This window comes from Pseudonaja textilis, chromosome 2, assembly GCF_049901715.1.
Source record: "Pseudonaja textilis isolate UNSWEBS1 chromosome 2, rPseTex1.2, whole genome shotgun sequence".
Taxonomy (NCBI): Eukaryota; Metazoa; Chordata; class Lepidosauria; order Squamata; family Elapidae; genus Pseudonaja; species Pseudonaja textilis.
Genome location: NC_141991.1, coordinates 99,181,647 through 99,202,925, shown reverse-complemented (window position 1 = coordinate 99,202,925; position 21,279 = coordinate 99,181,647). Strand labels below are relative to the sequence as shown.

General features: G+C 38.4%; 1 protein-coding gene across 1 annotated transcript in view; it reads right to left on the bottom strand.

The window, feature by feature from the left end:
- DNAH9 (dynein axonemal heavy chain 9) overlaps positions 1 to 21,279 on the bottom strand; it is a 221,432-nt gene that overhangs the window by 140,552 nt on the left and 59,601 nt on the right. Inside the window, exons 37-38 of the mRNA XM_026696149.2 lie at positions 8,999 to 9,172; positions 5,749 to 5,956 (exon numbers count right to left, since the gene is read on the bottom strand). Coding sequence (XP_026551934.2) covers positions 5,749 to 5,956; positions 8,999 to 9,172 — 382 coding nt within the window. The remainder of the gene's footprint in view (positions 1 to 5,748; positions 5,957 to 8,998; positions 9,173 to 21,279) is intronic.

Sequence of the window (21,279 nt, the reverse complement as noted above, 5' to 3'; positions counted from 1 at the left end):
ATGAAATGTATCTAAACTTCCAAAATGGCAAGCAAAATATTTGTGACTTGTCAAATAAAAATGAAATACTGAAAAATAAAAAATGAAAAATAAAAATCTATCTACTACATTTTATAAGAGCAAAATCATTTACAAAGCTAAAAAAATTAGGAATGTTCTGAAAAAAATATAAATAAATTGGACTGTAATGAGGAATACAAAATCAGAAAATATTTAAACAAATTTAATATTATTCAAGATTATAATGAGTCTTTGGATGCCTTATTAGTTCAAATTAATATAGGAGAGCCATACAGATGTAAAATCGAATATGACTCGGAGGGTTGATAGTTACAGATGAAATGTTATTAGTTACTTTATTATATTTCAATTCACTATTCTTTTTTGCCTTTTAATTATATTTTGAGCGTTCCAAAGTCATAGAAAGAAAGATGAATAAGACTGTTATGCTAACTTAGAAGCAATGGATATAAATGCCCATTTTTTCCACTAATCAGGACCGTAAAATGTTTACAAGCATTTTAGCAAACAGATTTGCAAAACTCATTCCTGAACATATTAATGAAGACAAGCAGGTTTCATTATAGGTAAACATAAAATAGAACAAATACAGAAATTCATTCATTCAATTTGTTAAAGTGAAAAATAAAAAAAAAAACTTCCATATTAGATATTGCCAAGGGTGATATTAGAAAAAAAAATAGTTTGTGTGATCTATTTTTATTATTGAAACTTATTAATTTTGAAGCTAACTTCAAACCATTCATAATTTATGTTAAATTACAATAGCTAGTTTACATTAAATTGTACAGCTTCTCTCTTATTTAACACAAGGAACTTTGGACTTGCCTTATTATCAGCAACTGAAGATGGAAATGAAAAATTGCTACATAAAGAATTGATAATATTTGAGTTTGTGGGTCCTGAATAACTTTTGAGTGATGCTTAGAAGTCAGAGAATAATGCCAGTTTGGAATAAATGATGTTTGCAAATAACCCTAATGCTAACTATAACTAACTTTAAAAAATGAGGTAAGGACATGATATTGCTGAATATGACTTTTAATTGTCTGGTACAATTTAATTGAGTATATGCAAGGTAGTACAAACTCATATACTTTTCCATGCACACAAAGTCATCTCTGGTCAGGTTTTTCTTCATTTAAGAAGCACCACACAAGGTACCGCTCTGGGCTATTGTTTATTACTATCAGTGGTCGGATTCAAAAAGTTTTACAACCGGTTTGATGGGCATGCTTTGAGTAAGTGCACACACTTTGTGTGCACATGTGCGCCAAATGCACACTTTGCACAGGTGCAGAGGCATTTGTGCAGGCACAGAGGCATTCCAACTCACCTCCTGCAAGCCTGCACTCTCCCGGCTGCTTCAGCAGCTTCTGCGTGGCACTCTGCTGTGCCGTGCAAAGCACCTGCACTTCAAAAGCAGAGGATAAAGGTGAGTATGGGAGCCCGGACAGGCAGGTGGCCCAACAGCACAGCAGTAGAATACCACCACTGATTACTATCCTTAATGCATTAGGAAAGGCTGTTCTACAGTAACCAATTTCATCCTGGAGACAGTAGCTAGGTGGTTGCTAGAGATGACACCAATTTGATGGCTCATAATAATTAAATCAATCGCAAAATTGCCTGATTGTATTATGCACTGTAAGAATTTAAACTGTAAAAGTAGGACTTAACACAGAAGATCTAAACCAAAAGATAATTAAAAGCACCTCCTTGCATATTTTGGTTACCATCCAAATTCCATTCTCCAAACTGATTTTGTTTTCTTAAATATATTTCATCACGGCACAATTAGAACTGTTTTCTGGTCCATCGTGCACAATATTTAAATCTAATGTCTGCAGAGACAACCATATATGGATCAATGTGTACTAAATGATGTGAAATATTTCAAAGTTGTGGATCATCTATAAAAAGGGGGGGAATTCAAGAAGCAAAGAAAAAGGCTTCAAAATAAGACAATGTTACAAAATAAACTGCCAATCTGAGCAAAAGTCTAAATGAAGCTTTTAGTTAGGAAACTGAACGGTAAAATGGTATGCCTGTATTTATTCCTATAGGACCCACATTTCTGGATAAGCAACTAAGATCACACTCTGTGTTACAGGCCTCTCTTTACAATCCTCACAATGACAGATTTCAACATGAAAATACCGGATGAAATTACGGAAATACAATGTATCTGGAGGGCATCAATTCAAGTAAGGTTAATCTATGACATTTATTCAGCTGTAACCAGATTGTAGCTGGGATGATTAAGGAATGGCAGATACTGCAGGAACTGACAATTTGCCTGCAGCATTCTCCTTTGCAAAAAGGAGAAAAGAAAGGTAGAACTCTTTCTTCTACCTGCTACTGATGCTGTTACTGCTGCAGCTGCGTAAATTTTGAATTGCTCATGCTCAAATATTAAAGCAATTTCAGTTATAGATAAAAGCCTCATAAATATGTTCATTTTGAACATTATATTGATAAAATGATTGCCACAGAAAGGGTAAAGCTTATAAGGATGTTTCCCCATTTTCCCATGAGAAATCCTTTCTTCGAAACAACACAGTCTTGGTGCATTGCATTACACTTTAAGCACCCTGGCACTAAAAGAGATAACAATAGATTTTCAAATTTAAAGACAAAAATCACAGCAAAGTGGATTGAACTGACATGGCCCATGCTTGGCTATTAAACAACATAGAGAAGTCCTTCAAACACATTAAGAAACTAGCTGGTTCTGTCAAGAGGTCTACTGAGCTACTACTGACAATACTCTGAATATTGATAAAATAGATGAAGCACTGATAGAACCATACATTTTTGGAAGAAATGCAACTTTAGAACATCAGTACAAAGAAAATGCATATTTTAGCCTCAGTGGCGCAGTGGTTGGAGTGCAGTACTGCAAGCTACTTCTGCTGCCTGCCAGCTGCCTGCAATTTGGCAGATTGAATCTCACCAGGCTCAAGGTTGACTCAGCCTTCCATCCTCCGAGGTGGGTAAAATGAGGACCCAGATTGCTGGAGATAATATGCTGATTCTGTAAATTGCTTAAAGAGGGCTGTAAAGCACTATAAAGCAGTATGTAAGTATAAGTGCTATTGCTATATCCTAGTGATCTTAGGATATGGAAGGTGTATTTCAGGTACTTAAAACTATTATCTGTTCCACTATCAAAACAGAATTGAAAAAAAATATTTATCTTTGCTCTTTTTTGGCTTAGGCCATGACGATCTAAATGACCCAGCTAATTCTTTGTCACATTAAAAATTATTTTTATTTATAATTTTAGTCTGCTGCAATTTAAAACTTCTTTAGACTCAGAGAGCAATACAAGAGTCTCAAAGCCCAAATGCTGCATGAAGTTCATTAGCTTAAGGATACAACACCGAAGACTTTTCATATACAGGTAGTCCATGACTTACAATAGTTGGTTTAATGACCGTTCAAAGTTACGTTGAAAAAAGTGACTGATGATCATTTTTCAAACGTACAAGTATTGCAGCACCTGCATGGTCATATGATTAAAATTCAGGCAGTTGGCAACTGACTCATATTTATAACAGTTGCAATGTCATGTGGGGTCATGTGATCACCTTTTTTGATCCTCTGACAAGCAAAGTCAATGGGAAAGCCAGCTTCACTTAACAATCATGTTACTAATGTAGCAACTGTGATGATTCACTTAAAAACTGTGGCAGGAAAGGTTGTAAAATGAGGCAAAGTTCATTTAACAACTGTCTCACTTAGCAACAGAAATTTTGAGCTCCGTTGTGGTCATAAGTCAAGGACTACCAGTATTGATAAAAAGTGTCTAGTGACACAAAAAGTGAAGATGATAAAGAGCATCATAATGTGCAACTAAACATAAGTTAATCAAATAAAACATTCTTACTGTGAAACAGAGTTGCAAAACAAAGCCATTTGTTAGCTGACAGAATTAATTACTAACCAGAAGACCTATATTTGGTTTAGTTACCAGGCTGACATATATTTTTTTCCAAGATCAGTACCTACAAAGTATTATTGCAAGCCATAGAAACTTACTTGTAGTGCTACAAACGCCCATAATTTATGAATTTGAGTCTTTTGCTGTATGTATTTTTGCTGTATGTATTTGCTGTATGTATTACCTGAGTTAGGGTACTATGTTTGACATTGCAATTAAATAATGGACTCCATTTTCCTATGGGTTTTACTAATGAAATTCTACTTTCTAGGTTTTGTAATTTTTTTAAAGTAGAATCTATCTCAGTGATGACTCTTATTTATTTATTTTATTTATTTTATTTTGTCAATTGATTATAAGATAACAGGTATAAGTATAAACATAGTTGTGAATACATGAAATGGATACATATAAGAAAAATAAAAAGTATCAATAGGACAGGGACAGCAGGCACGTTGGTGCGCTTATGCATGCCCCATATAGACCTCTTAGGAAAGAGGTTAAAGTTTTTGGGGTTTGGGGAAGAAACCATAGAGTCAGGTAGAGTATTCCAGACATTGACCACTCTGTTGCTGAAATTGATTCCAGACATTAACCACTCTGTTGCTGCATATTTCCTGCAATCAAGTTTGGTGCGGTTAACTTTAAATTTGTATCTATTGGACTTCTGGTTTGAGCTTCTTTGGCGACAGACCAAAATCTGCGATCGTGCGCAGTTTTGATCCATGCTCACTGCTGGAGCACCCCGAGCCGGCTGGATTCGGGGCTAAGCCATCCCGTAGAGGTGATGAAGAGATGGGAGACTGCCAGCAGGGTCAAGGAGAGCTGCATCTCTCTCCTCAGATGGCCATTACTCCCTTTCCCGAAGGTGGTTGTAGCAGTGGTCAGAAATGGCCACCTCAAAGAAGAACTTGACTGGAAAAGAATGTGCAGGAGGAAGATAAAAAGAGAAAGTTTTGGTTGACCAGGTTAAACTGAAAAAGCAATAACGTAAGGTACCCTGGAATTTGAACTATAAAAAATAACATTGTTCCCAAAGAAGACTTTGAAGCAGCAAAGGAGAGAGGGAAGGGAAAGGATTTGGCTTTTTTTTTCTTCCCTTCCTTATACTGACAGCTACGAGATTTAAGTAAGAAATTGACAAAAATCCATTTTGATATCAATAGGCATTTAAGCTGAAAATAAAATGTCAAAGGGATCATAAAGACTTTTGGATACTCAAAATCCTTTAAAAGCAGGAAAGGAGAGAAAAGGGAAGAATAAAAGGGCAGGATCTGGAAAAATGGAGAAGACTGATGAGCTGTATTCAAGTATTGGTCTAGCAAATGTTTTGTACACTTTAGTTAGTAGTGTGATATTACCAGAGAAAAAGCTATGTAGGATTAGATTAACAACTCTTAATGCCTTTTTGGCTATGTAGTTACAGTGGGCTTTAGCACTTAGATCATTAGAGATGAGTACTTCAAGGTCCTTGACATAGTTGGGGTCATCAACAAGGTCTTGACTATTCAGCTTGTATTTTATTTTCTGAATTTTTTTGCCAATATGTAAGACAGAACATTTATTTGTTGAGATTAGAAGTTGCCATTTGTTTGACCATTCTGATACATAGTCGAAGTCTTTTTGAAGGGTAGCAGTATTGTTGGACATCCTGGATTTTTACTTTTTTTTTTCCTTTGGCCTGCAGTATTCAACAACTCTTTTCAACATATTTCTATCCTAGCTAAATAATTGCCTTGGCAAATTTGTCCCCTTCTCCCCTACTTCACCTAGCGGTTTACCTTGCAACATGGCAGAGGTGGTATAGTAATTAAAAGGAACATTCTTCACCAGGTACTGCTCGGAATCCAGGAAAGACAGCTTATCTCCGACAATCACAGACTTTCCCGTGCCTGCATTTCCCACCAGCATGACAGGCCTGTGTGTCTCCAAGAGATGGTCCAAGAAATAGCGCAGCCGGATGGTTTCATTGGTATGAACCAGACAGGCCTGAAAGGGATATGAGAGACATTTACTAGGAGACTCCTAAAATCCCAGCCACAGAAGTCGGGCAGGTTTGCTCAGTAAGTGGCATTGTATGACAATATCTCATGAGCTCCTAGCTAAGATTCTGTGCAGTTCAGAGAACCCCAAATCCCACTCCTGTCTGGCCCTGCCCACCCCACCCCTCCCAGGAATCCCCACACAGCCTGTTTTGGATACAGGTAAGTGCAATGCGCATGTGGAGGCTTGAGGAGGATGAAAAATGGGGCCATTTCTGGGTTCCAGAGAGCCTCCAGAGCCCAAGGAGGGCATTTTCGCCCTCCCAGAGGCTCGAGGAAAGCCTCTGGAACCTAGGGAGAGCGAAAATGCCCCCCCCACTAGGCCACGCCCTCCATGGCCATGCCCACCCAGCAACAGAGCAGAGAACCCCTTGCTAAAATTTTTGAAGCCCACCCCTGCTCAAGAGCAATTATTCTTATACTCCCCTTATATTTCAATAGAATCAATCATATTCAAGGTGTGGAATACAGGTAGTCCTCAACTTGCAACCACAGCTGGTACTGGATTTCTGTTGCTAAGCAATGTAGTCATTAAGCGAATAATCATGTGACCAGGTCCCATTTTACAACTATTTTTACAGCAGACATTAAGCCAATCATATGGCTGCTGAGTGAATCACATGGTTGTTAAATGAATCTGGCTTCCCCAATTGACTTTGCTTGTCAGAAGCTGGTTGGGAAGGTCACAAATCATGATCACCTGACTAAAGGACACTGCAACTCTCATAAATGCAAGCTGGATGCTAAGTGCTTGGATTTCAATCATGTGACCCAGCAGGTGGTGCAAAGGTCATAACTTCAAGGACAGATCACGAGTCACTTTTTTCCAAGGCTATCATAACTTTGAGCTGTTGTTAAACAAACAGTCATAAGTCAAGGACTACTTCGATGTGTGTGGTGTCTTTTTTGACATCTTTTCTGTTATTTTCCAAAGACTGACCTTCGAATCAGGCTCTGAGTTCCAGTGATATGACACCACTAGATAGCAAGTTCAGAATCAGGATAAGAAACATAGGGGTTTTTTCTATCAATTTAGCAGTAGGTTTCTTCTACTTAGAATTATTTTTGTTTGATTGGCTCATGGCTAAGCTTCTTTACATTTTTAATATTTTGATTTACCAATATTCTCATCCAAATTAAATTGTGCAAGTGATGTTCCATCTAACTCCAGAAAAAGTGTACACTATCCCCTAAATCAGTGTTTCCCAAACTATTTCCTTCATTACTCAAACCTGCTGGTCAGGAAGTCTTTATTTAAATGTCCCTGTTGTGATTGAGTAATGGGTTTGTGTGTCATTACCCAAAGAAAAACCACTTTTATCCAACTTTGGGTAATTTAGGTGCTTACCACAGTAATTTCTCTATTTTCTCACAATAATAACAGAGGTAATTTTCAGCAAAATATTATGTAATGGCTGCATCTAACAGAATTTGTTTCCTGTTTCCAAAATTCACAGTGACCCTCCCAAAAATTACTGGAGATGGGATCACTTCAGTTGCATTCTTACTATCATCAAGACAACAAATGGAAATCCAGACACTAACTGTAGAATGTCTGTAAAGATTTTTAGGCTAAAACTGGCCAAATTACAAAACCTCTCCCTCGCTGTCGAGAAAGACAAAATTGCAGGAAAAAAGTCTCAGAATGACCTGGTTTGCTTTTTTTTGCCTCCCTAAATCATGCCAGCATCATTCTTCTCCTTTCACCAGCTTGAGAGTCAGCATTATCTTGAAAAAACTGCAGAGCCTCAAGCAGAAAAACAACAGTTCAAGATATCACTGCTACCGAAAGAAACAGGTGCTGCTGCATGGACCATGGATGATGTATACACCCTCCCTGCCCTGTGATTTCTTTAGCTTAAGAAACTGGTATGTATAAAAGGCAGCAAGCCTCCCATATTTTTCTAATTTAAGGCATATAATCATACTATAATTATAAATTTAAATAAATATGTTATAAATAACAATAAATTATAAATTTGAGCAATAATAGTAATACTGATATCGCATGGAAAGAGGTTAAAACTGTCCTGATGAAACTATCCTTCAAAAGAAACTCAAATACTTTGGCCATCTAATGAGAAGGAAGGACTCACTGGGGGAGGAGCCTAATGCTGGGGATGGTTGAAAAGAAGAACAGGATGGCAGAGAGTGAGGTGGCTGGATGAGATCACCGAAGCAGTTGGCATGAGCTTAAATGGACTCTGGGGGATGGTAGAGGACAGGAAAGACTGGAGGAACAATGTCCATGGGGGTCAGGCAATGGGTCAGGCAGGACTTTGCAACTAACAATAACAACAATGGAAACACCTGGAGTCGAATTTGGCAAGTAAACAGCAATTGCTTCATTATTATGATTATATTTATTTGTGCGTTACACAATACCAAAATGGGGATGCCAAAACTGAATATAAGCAGAGGAGGAAAAGGAAGAGGAGAATGGATTTAAAAACTGGACTGTAGTGGAGTTTCTTTGAAATAGCATTCCTAGAAAGAATGGCCTACATATTCCTTAAACTAATAAAGATGATAATGGAGCAACTGCTATTTTCATGCCAAATTTGGTCCCTATTGCCTGTGTTTCCATTGGATTAAATCAGAACCTGTGATAGCAGTCACATTTTAATACAATTAGACAATAAAAGTACATACATAACATTAATAAAATCACATACCACACTAAGTTCAAGGTCCACAGGCTGTTCTTTCAGGTACACGCTGTCTCTCTCTTATGACACAGTTCAGATCTCCAAGTTCTCACCAAACGATTCCCGTATCAATTTGTAATAAATAAACTGATAAATCCTAACAGCTTATCAGTATATTTTGAAAAATAGACAACTAGGCTTCTCAGTGTAAAGACTGACTTCAAAAATAATATGTAAATAAATAATTAATTTGGAGACTGATCTCTCACACATTATTTTCTGACTATATTTGGGCCTTTAACATTCTCTGTCTCATATACATGTATAAATGTATTACTCACCTGTAATGGTATTTCTCGGTCAAATTCAAATTTGGGAATCAGTTTGGACCAAGGTTCAATTTTTTTTGTTTCTGAATCAATATAAAAGTCAAAAACTGTTCCTTGGGAAGGAAACTTGATGGTCTTGAATTCAGTCATCCACCATTTACTGAATTCAACTCTGTAGTTTATAAGCTTCCAAAAAAATAGAGAAAATAAGTTTTAATGAATAGATAATTTTTGTTTGATATATTATTTTAATAAATGCTGAAAGGCAATCCAGTGAGTTGTTATCTGAGAATCAAATCCTATACTTACAATTTGTTTGAGGTATTGGATATTTACTTATTGTTCTAAGTTTGGGGACAGATCTTTGCAGGATCCCTTTGAGTTCTGATTTTTCTGACCACTATGTGGATCAGTGGCCCTCAACCTTTTTTGTGCCACGGTCCGGTACCGGCCTCACAAAATGATCCGCGGCCCAGTACTGGCATCAGCACACATGACAAGGCATTTCCTCTCCCCCCCACCTCCCCTCCAGGTCTTCCCCAGCGATCCCTCCCTGCACGGAAGCCTCAGCTGGTGCTTTCGGGCTCTTCCTCGCCCCCAATGCATGAGATCCTCTGAGCTGCAGGCTAAAGGCGGCAGGGCTCCTCCGGGCTGATCGTGCAGGCACCTGACAGCTGGGGGGGGAGGGGGGGAGAAGAGACCCGGGGCGTGACGTGGGTCCACTTTCCTCCCCACTGAGAACTTTTTTGCATCTGGTACGGGTAGTTTGGTGAGAGGCAGCGGCTCTATAACCCCAAAGGCAGCTCTCACCCGGCATCAGCACGCGCACACGCCCACACACAGAACACCCACTCAAACACCCACTCACTATCCCCACAGCGTGAGAATAACAGGAATAATAGTCTTCTTCCCCCACCCCACTCCACCCGCCACTAGCCTTGCGGTTGTGACTTGTGTCCCCGCTCCTGGCTCGGTTTTTCCTGCAACTGACTCCCGCCTCACACTTTTGAAAGAGCGAGAGCGACCTGAGGAGTCGTTGAAGCGGCCCCGTTGGGGGGGTGGGGGAGAGAGGGAAAGGCGTATTATTACATGAGCCTTTTAAACTCGTGAGAATGGGCTTCCAGGGCAAAAACCATTTATTTACATCTGGGTGGCCAGGAATCGTTTGCAAAACCACTTCGCCTTTGCCAGTCCTCTTCCTTTTTGCCTTTCCCTTCCTGGGAACACTGGACTGGAGCCGCGTGGAGCCCCACCGGGCAGTAGCAACTCCTGACTCAGGGGGCCTCTGAGGGGAGGGGAAGGAGGAGAAGAAAGGGGGGGAAGGGGCTGATTCCCCCCAAAAATCAGAATTCCGAAGAATATCATGTCTGTCGAAACAAAATGGTGGCACCCAGCAAACCGGCGGCCCGGTAGAAAATGATCCACGGACCGGTACCAGTCCGGGGCCCAGTGGTTGGGGACCCCTGATGTGGATGACCTAAAACAACAGCTTTTAAAATTGGCCAAAATACAAAAGGGAGGACATTCTGGGGACATAGGTAGGAAATAGGAAGACCCACAATGACAACAGAAATGGGTGAAGGTAACTTTCTTTCCTAATTGGATGATGAATAAGATAAAGATATAGCAGGAAGAGTCCATGGTGACAGTGGCTTGGGCTACAAAAGCGACAGATAGTTGACTTTGTTTCCTGGAGAAGTATGGTAATTTAAAATTCTCTAGATCAGCAGCTCCAACCTTTTGGGCACCAGGGACCGGTTCCATGGAGAAATGTTCTTCCATGGATTTAGATGGTTAGATGCAGAGGTGGTATTCAGCCAGTTCAGACCAGTTCTGGAGAACCGGTAGCAGAAATTTTGAGTAGTTTGGAGAACCGGCAAATACCACCTCTAACTGGACCCACCCCCATCTATTCTCTCCCTCCTGAATCCCAGCTGATTGGCTGGGTTTTCTTTTGTTGCCCTGTACAGGAGAACGGAGCTGGAAAGCAGGTTAGTGGGGTGAGGAGGGAATGGGATTTTGCAGTAACCTTCCCACAGGAGTGGCAAGGGAATGGGGATTTTACAGTATCCTTCTTCTGCCACACCTACCAAGCCACACCACGCCCACCAAGCCACTCCCACAGGACTGATAGTAAAAAAATTTGAATCCCATCACTGGTTAGATGGTTTACATGGTTTTGCATGCTGCCTGCATCCTGCAGTTGGGAGTTTGTTTGTTTGTGCAGTCCAATTACTGGTATGCCAGTTCACAAATTGGGCGAAGGGGACCCCTGCTCTAGATATCAGGTAGAGGACAAGATTCTATTGGAATGTTAATGCTACCAGTTCCTTATTTGTACAAAACAATAAACATTATGATTCCCTTAAGTCTTGCTTTAAATACAGATGATGACTACCTGGACACAACCATGCAGTTTTCTGGAGAACAAAGTATAAGTGGTTTGCCACTAATTTCTTCAGATTTTTTTTTACTTCTCAGCCTAGACTACAGTCCTGATGAATCTCCTAAACATGTACTTCTCCTTGCTTAATTTTTTTACCATTAGCTAAGACTGGATTGGTGTTTCAGTTGCTATGATCCACATTTTATATTCGGTCCATAGATACTGTATGTAATGCATATAATATGTATATTGTGCTATAAATTCAACAGCCTTCTTCCCAGAAAAAGTTGCTTCTGCCTAACTTTATCTAATAACACTTGTCATTTTGCTGAAATAGGGCACATACAGGTATTCTTCTGTATTTCTCCCCAATTTTATCTTGGCAATTTTATCATTCCTAAATAAGCAGACCTATATGATGGAAGACATCTAAGTTAAGAGTGCAGATTTAACTGCATATGTATAGAGTTACCCTGTGGTAAGATGGGTGGATAGATAGACAGACAGACAGACAATTAACTCAGTGAATTCATCAAGATTCTCTGAGTGAAGAAAGTCCAGGACTAACATCAAGCTATGCTAGCAAAATCTTCTTCCAGCAATCAAGGCATATTTTCATTTCAATGGGTAAAACAAAAAACTTGGGTTCAGCCATATTTTTGTCCTTGTACGCAGCTATCATAAAACATCATGATTTGTTGAGAACTTCTACAGCAATGTGCAAATTAGAATAATTGACTTCTGCATAGAAGATGGACATAACTTTCTACAAGCCCTTCACAGCAATGCACTGTACTAGGGATATCTTCACAAACACACAGGTCACAACTGTGAATAGTTCAATAATTGAGCTACTTGCTACCCAGAATATTATGGTTGCTCCTTTAGTATCCAGGATGCTATGGAAGAGACATTGTTGCTCTTTGGCTAGCATATATTCAAAAAAAGCTCTGCTACTTTAATTTGAAGACTTCTTAAGTCAGTATGTTACTAGTTTCTTGTGTTCATTGAGTATCCAGAGCTCAAAAGATTGGTTCACACATAAATACTATTTCTCAATCCTTGATTAATACAGATGAACAAATGAACTAATGCTATAGGGAAGCAATCTCCCAATTTGTAGACCTTAATTTCTATAATTCTTTAGCTAGGAAGCTTGGTTAAGGTTAAGGAAGCTTGCTCTAGGAAAGACTTGTGTTGGAGACGATGTGAGTTTGTATGGAGTCCTTTTGTTGTTACTCTACCGTAGCCCCTTTACATATACAATATGCACTTTGTCTATGTGTTCAGTTTAGTGTTTTATTACTGAGAAGAGTTAACATGAGAGTTAATAATGTATTCACAAGAAATGATGTAAGGAATCCATCTAGAGTGAAGATCTTATTGAAATGTGCCTGGTGAATATCACTGTGAACCAAAAGTTCCTGCCAAGTCAACTTCAAACTCTCACTGGATTCTTTCGGGATTATTTTTCTTAGTTGGCTTTAGACACTTTTCCAATACAGCCAGTCAGATGAAGCCACAGGTTCATTTCATTGAGGCTTTGAAAATGTGTGTGTGTGTGTGTGTGTATGTGTGTGTGTGTGTGTGTGTGTGTGTGTGAGAGAGAGAGAGAGAGAGAGAGAGAGAGAGAGAGAGGGAGAGATTGAGCCGAGAAGGAGGAAGTCTTACTAAACCCAGCCATCAAGACTTCTACAATGTGGTGGCTTCTCTAACTTAAAATAGCATAATTCCTGCTTTTTTGTGGCTGCAGTATATTTGAAAAGGGAACTGCGCTGTAAAAATCAAGTATCTCAATCTCCTTAACCAACTTCTAAGTTTTAACCTTTTTTTAATAGGACTGCTGCTTTTCCTTGGCTCCTATCTCTATCTATCTCATTTTCTGCTACCATTTTAAGGTCCGTTAATTATTAAAAACAAAAAAGAAGGAAATGAACAACACAACAATACATCCTTTCCTTTCTCACAACATGGATCACCTAAAGGGGGGGTGGAACCAGATCAATAGAGTAACAACAACAACAACAACAACAACAACAACAACATAATTCTGGTATGAAAAAAATAAAATAAAAGGACTGGGAAAACTGATTATCTTTAGCAGTAATGTTGAATAGTAGGAAATCAAGCAACCCACATTACCAGAGCAGTGATAAATTTTGGTTGCTTGTGTAATGGGGGGGGAGGGGTGAGAACTTGCTGACTGTAATGCTCTTCTTTCCACCCCTTTTCAGAGAAGGACCTTGCTGCCCACCTACCGGCCTGCAACAGTGGGAAAGCATTCATATTGTTTATTCTGACATTTCAGCTGCAAAAGGTCAGCGCTAAGGGCAATTTCTATAGCAAGCAATAAACAGATTTTATATTGGATCATTTTTCACCAGATCTTTGCTTGTTCTTATTCAGACTATGGCACTTCGGACTCTTCACTCTGACATTTACAGAGAAGCTGAGAAAGGGACAGGGAGTTCACTGTCCAGAACAACATTGTAGGGATACATTTTGTCGGGTCTAAATTACAAATGCAACTTGCAAAATGCTTGTATGTAGTATTGCAGCAAAGATTAAGACTCTCAAGGACTTTAGTGCATACAGCAAATTTCATCGGGAGAGATTGAGAGAGGCTTCATGCTGAGTCCTAAAGCAGGGTCATTCTCCACTTTTGAAAAGTTCAAGGGTCATAATCCAAACTAGGACTTCTTTCAGGACAAAAGTGCAAGGGATCCGAGCACAACATAAAAATAAAATAAAATAAATTCTTACTCAAAACCTATATTAAGATTGCAATGAAGGCAGTTCAAACAATTAATCCCGTATTTTGTAATTTCCTTTTCTATCCCTGTAAAAGCTACTGTTTGTAACAACATCTGGAAGGACAGCAGTGGATCTGCCCAATAGTACTAAGGACTGCATCAGTGGTGGGATTCAATTTTTTTTTTACTACCAGTTCTGTGGGCGTGGCTTGGTGGGCGTGGCAAGGGAAGGATACTGTAGAATCTCCAGTCAGAGGTGGTATTTGCCGGTTCTCCAAACTACTCAAAATTTCCGCTAACGGTTCTCCAGAACTGGTCAGAACCTGCTGAATACCACCTCTGAGATAGGTGACCACACAGATATGAAGCATTGGCTATCCCAAGGGTGCTTTTTCAAGAGCCAATTGGACTTTCTGTTTTTTCTTTGAAGATGTTTCGCTTCTCATCCAAGAAGCTTCTTCAGCTCTGACTGGTTGGTGGGGAATGGAAGGATTTATACTCCTTGCAGACAGCTGGTCATTTGCATTATTTTTAGAGAGTTGTTGATGCCACCTGGAGGTTTATCTGTGTCCTCAGGGTCACCTGAGTGGTGCAAATGGGTGTGAAACCTTCTTGGAACTGTTGAAAGGACTGTATAGTAGACTGGAGGTAGATGATGTTGTATCTCTCCCACTCTGTTCAATTTTGACATAAATGACCCCTTTGATCCCTCTTTCAAACCAGTGGTCCTCTCTGTCCAAAATGTGGATTTTGCTGTCTTCAAAAGAGTGGCTTTTGTCTTTTGAATGCAGATGGACTGCTGAATCTAGTCAGGATGGATTTGTTCTCCTATGTTGTACCATGCATTTACTTGGTTATTTCATCATAAAATAGAAAATTATATTAAGTAGCTCTTACTACTGACCAATCAATTTCATTGCTTCATTGGATGCTCATTCAAAAACCTGTAAGATATGTATCAAGCGTTTTGCCTATTCAGAAGCTTTCATATTATATGTGAAATAAATGAAGACATAACTTTTACTATATTTTTTTGGTTGAATAGTAGATGAACTTTTAAAAACTTTATACAGCTTATTCCTTAATCAGAAAAAGAAACAAAAGGAAATATGAAACTTGTGCGTACTGTAAAATTAATGTGGAATATTGAGAACTGTAATTACCATAAGCAATAATAACCTAATCACAATCCTTTTTGCACTAAGTGATGCATAAAATTCTTTTACCCAGCAAGCTGTTAACAAATATGAATGTATGTAGTGAGTGGGGGGGGGAGGAGTTGTGTACAAAAAATGGTATGTTTCCCCTTTCTGCTAAGACTTACTTGGTTTAATCATGAAGTTATTACCTAAACATTTAGTTTATTTCGCTCTTTGCTCTGCATGCTAATCTTATATATTTTAAATAATACTTATGAGATTACTCATCTCATTTTTTGATCCAGGAAAATACAAGCAAAACTCTTCTGAATTCTTCTTCCCATCTTTTTGGCCCTGACCTAATCAACTTGTTTGAATAATACTTTTCATACGTCAGCTTCATTACACATGGTTTGGGAAGAATTGGGTAGAACAGAATAAAGAATAACCAATTCATTTGGGAGTGGTGAGGAGCAGGATAGCACAATAAATAGGTAGTAGAAACAATCAAAAGGTCATGGTTGACAGCCTTGCATGGTAGTGCAGACAAAAAGCATACCCAGAAGTACTATCATTACTATATTGTAAAGTTACAGTAACAGGATCTTGAAAATCTGAAAGTACATTTCTGTCCTGCTGTCTTCACAGTCCAAAAAAAAAAACATAGAGAGGGTCCCCTCTGAGATGTTTGTCGTGGCCACATTCCATCGGTAGGCTAATTCTGCCTCTTATTTGCCCATCGGCTTGGTTGCGGCTGTCCCCCTTGTCTCACAAGTCATCACCAGATACCATTACATAGTAGATGGAGCCAGTCTGCCCTTCTCCAGAACATATCAATCATTAATGTACAAGCTGGTTTTAGGAAAGTCAGATGCACTCTTGCTGGATAATGAGAAAGGCAAGGGAGTTTTAAAAATGTATGTTTTTGATTTATTGATTATAAAAGGGTCAAGATCATACTGTTATCCTCAGGGAAGAAATTGAAACAATACCAAAAAATACTGAAAATAAATAAATGACCTAAGTTACTAGATAAGTTACTAGCCCAAGACTTGTTCCAGATGACCAATGGAAAAACATATTGAGGGATTCTTAGATCTTTCTATATACCAACATTTTTGCAGTCTGAGAGTAGAAAAACTTTCTCATGCTGATTACTCCCCCCCCCGCCATTCCACTCTAATTATTTATTCAGTAAATTAAGTAAGACGGGGTTTATCTCTCAGTGTTTTCACATTTACTGCACTGCTTACTTTGACATTTCACTCAGGGAGTGAACTAGAGAACATTATGTCTGCTGAGTTCCTCTGTGTAAGGCACAGAATCTCCCCTTTCCCAAAGAATAGTGAATCTTTGAATAAAACCCATGAACATAACATTATCAAATTAATAGTTTGATACTAGTTACAATAGAGAGCTGAGCAGAATCATATAGGGATGTCAGAGCAATTTTTAGCAAAATAACAGAGAAAATAAAATTGACAAAGCAAGCATGTCAAAACTAAGCAACCGAATATCTGCAAAATCCACAACCACTAGTCCATATGGATCCTAAGTTAGGGTATCTTCTATCTATGTGGTCACCAGAAGTCGAAAACATCTGGATGGCATAATCAAACAATCAATCAATTAAAAAGGGCACAGTGTTAAGGGCTAATTTATTGTTTCCTTTCTCTGGACTCTCAAAATGTAAACCTTTTCCAGAACAAAGAAGGTAACTTGTTTAAGATACAAAATAGATGTTATACGTCATATTTACATGTGAGAGGATAAGGACTAGGATTTCCACTGTAAGTTTTCCAAAAGCAAATGACTATCTCTTCTGAAAAGGCTCCTGACAAACTTAGTTCAGACATTATGATTTCACATAAATCAAAGAACTTTGAATGTTCCCAAGAATGGAAATCCAGCCTGAACAATGATTATTATTTCTGTTTGTTTGTGTAATTACAATAGAAAGAAGATTTATATGGGGGAAAGGTATTAGAAGAATAGGCTAAGTCTGGCACCTTCATTCTACCAGAAAAGAGCCATTTGTCTTCTATTCTGGTTGAAAAGGAAGAAACTGTAATCCAAGCTTCAGTTTTGTCAGTGATGCTGACCAGATGTCCTGTCAGGCAGTGGTTAGCACAATCCCTGACTGATTGACTCCCTGTATCTTTACCCTGCATTTTCTCAGTATCAGGGAAGATGAACTTATCCTTCTTTGCCATAGGCAGGTCTCTGAGAAAGGGCCTCCACTGGGAGAATTTTTACAGGGACTGCCTTCTGTTCATGTTCCCTTATCCCTTATTCCCTTACTTTCTATCCGACACATCTACCAGCAACTGGGGGGTGGGGGGAATACCACTGTTTTGGTGTTCTTCCTGTCCCTTGGGTAAAAGTAGAAAGTGGAAGAAAAAAGAAAGTGTATTTGTAAAACGTGGGGGGGAGGACTGAGGCAATATAGTGGGCAATGCCCTTCAGAAATTATTTTTAACTGTACTTTAACACCACATCTAACCAGACATATGAATGAACCCTCAAATGTCTCTTTCTCTCTTTTTGCAGAAGTGCAGAAATGTGCTGTAAGCTGTTTACGTTCATTTTTAAGCTAATCACATTTCTTCCTTGTATCAGACCTTAGTGAAATCAGAATGAAAATATAATTTCCAATCCTGGTTTCTTCTGAGTATTAGATTAAACAAAAGCAGTTCTTTAAGTCTACACAGAACAGGAAATTGACGTTTCTTTAGATATAAAGTATAAGATTGCAGCATCTTGTTGCTATCTAAAAAGAAAGGAGAACATCAGTCCAAAGGCTGTATACAGGCTCACTTCCATAGCAAGAAACCACACTACCTCTTATTTCTCAAATGGCTTAGAAATTCACAGAGTGCCTTTAACAAATAGATTAATACACCTATTGGGGAACTAGGAAAAAACTATATGAAGAAAAAGACTAAGTCAGTTCTGGAACATTTTAATAAACTTTTTGGCCTTTAAGGAGCACTAGACCAGCTGAAGATTTTCCATCAAAAATCTGACAAGATGATCTTTATTGTCATTTTTTACTGTGGGCACACTGGCACACATTAAAAATAAAATTCTCAAAAGTGTACAAATACATAACACACATATAGACATGCTATATACATACATATGTATATACATATACCCTTACATATAAATACGTACAAATATTAATCACTGTCCATCTTGAATACATAGCAGAAAGTGGAAGACTGATACTGTATGGAACAAAACTGTGACTGAAACTGGATGTTCTGCTTCGGATACCACAAAGACTCCTCCCAGAAGGTAACAAGGAAAACAGGCCACAAGGAGAATCTGTAGTGTCCCAGACAATACTGCAAACCCTGCTCAAGCAACACTTATATGCTATGTCCTGGATAGAAAGGAGTGAACTGCCAATAATCTTTTCAGCCATCCTCACCACTTTCTGAACCGCCTCCCTGTCTGAAGCAATAATGCTTCCAAACCAGATTGTAATGAATGCTATATGACAGGAGGCTCTCCATTGTCCCTCTATAGAAATGGTAAGGACAGGGGAAGGAAAATGCACTTTTCTCATGCAACTCACTGGTGCTCACTTCATCAGTGTCTCATTATTGAACGACCAAACCAGCCTACTTGTTAGCTGCACACCCAGAAATGTGATGCTGCTAACCATCTCCATTATGGTGAATCATTAATACACAAAGGGGTGTGGCTGTGCCTGCCTTTTCTGAAATCAATAATGATCTCTTTAGTTTTTCCAATGCTTAAAACAAGGGTGTTTTTATTACACTATTTCATAAAGAAGGTCACTATCAATGAGACTCTGAAATTTCATTTTTCTCATTCTAAAACAACCCTGGTTTTTTCCACTAGTTATCCCTCTCTTTCTCCCAACTTTCTCTCCTTTCCCACAGCTATAATTTTGAGTATGCACCAAAAAAGGGTATGTCAGGACTTCTTATATAGCGTAACAAGTGGATTGAGAGCTACGAAAGCTTGGGTATTGAATAAAAATGGTAGTTAAGTCATTAAGAGTTTCTCCAAAACTCTTTCAATTTTTTTTAAAATCATCTTCCCTATAATAAATTCTTTGAAACAAGCAAGTAAACTTTGGAGCAACTGACATACCAATTAGGACAAGGTTTTGTACTAAAATTGAAAAAATGTCCCAGATGATAATGATATGAAATATAAATTGACGACAAAATAACAGCTGAAAAACAAGATGAAACAAATAATTGAATAATAAGGCTAATTTAGATACAGAAAATAGGGACTTTCTTCCTCCCCCCCCCCTTTTTTTTTTTTCTTCTTGTTATAGAAGCATCATGGAAAAAAAAAGAGCTGTCTTACATGAAAGAAAATCAGTGAAGGAGAGTTTCAGTGCCCCCACATGGATTAAAACAGAAGGGAAGAGAGCAAGCCTTTTGCCTCCCTTCCCTCAAAGAATGCCCTGATGGCAAAGGATCTCAATTAAAACAATGAGCAAATGGCTTAGTTCATTTTTTCCCCCAATAGGCAGATGAGAGGAAAGAGTTGGAAATTTAGTTGTAGAGAATAGTCTTGGAAATATCTGAACCTTTTTTATGTAATGCCTGTTATGAATTACTTTCTTGACAGCTATATGGAAGTGGTTTGTTTTTCTGGGATATTCCTCAACATTTGGTCAATTTAACCTACAGCCCTGGGCCTATCCAAGTATCAACCAAATCCAATTCTGTTTAGGTTATTTTGAGATCATCCATGATCAGCTGGGCACTACTCAAGAATTGCTTCAGGTTTTCTAATAGGGAACTCAAAGAAAAGAAGAAATATATACAATAAATAATATTTTCAACTAATCCAACATTATATAAAATCTCCAAAGTGAGAATTGAAAAATTGGATCTGCTCGTATGATTCAGTCATTGAGAGAGGGCTTATGAAAATCCCCACTCCCTCTTTGTGAAGTGTATAGAGATGATAGACCTCTCTGTATGGGGATACTTTCCCACAATACTTGTTTGCAGAAAATTCTCCTCCCAGGACTATATACAGCCCCCTAGTATGCTGCATCTGAAACCAGGCTCATTGTTCACTATAAAACAAACCTAGCATTCATCAGCTACTGTTGAGAATCAATACTTGAATTCTGCTTTCAGTTTTCTGTCTTTTTAGCTATCAAATAAGGACTGTACAAATAGAACATGTACTTGTAAGTCCCTGAAAAATTAGCCAGGTAGAATTAAACTAATAATGGATAGTAGTTCATTGTTCATAGTATCAAGTGTATGATCTGTACTAATACAGGAAAAATATAGTCACTTCATTCCAGCTATCTCACCTATATATTTTAAGAATGTCTTGTGTGAAACCCATGATACATGGCATTCAAAGTCACTTCTAATTGACTTTAACAAAGGCAAAAGCACCGTTATATTTTGGTTAGATTGCTTTTAGCAGTTCCAAGTGCATGATAGGAACATGGTCGTCAAGACTTGGAATGCCTTGCTAGGACAAAATAAAAACAACCTCTTGAAGGACTGTGTAGGGCACAAAGAGAGTTTCAGTAATACTAGACTCCAGATGACTATGCATATTTCTTCTATAATAATATTCTTACAATGGGTATATTTTAATGCTTTGTGTTTCTTCATAAGAATCTCTGGCTATGTCTATGAAGATACTCAGTCATCCAGGTCATGGTTGCCCTAAAAGTGCTTTTTCAATAGGAAATTGGACTTTTGGGACAATCTCTGGATATGTTTAAGTGGTTTGCAAAGCTGCTCTCATCAAGAGATACAGCTTCATACATCATACTAAGCCAAATGCCAAAAGTAAACTGAGAGTTTGTGTTTTATAGTAGCCAACCATCACCTAAAATGATCTGTGAATCAATTCACTGAGTGCCCAGTTTAATATATGAATCTATGGGATCTTTAGTGGTCTCTGAGCTTGGTGATTTTCTTGCAGACACTTCATTACCAAACTAGGTAACACCATCAGCATTCAGAGAGCACCTAGCTCAGAAAGATC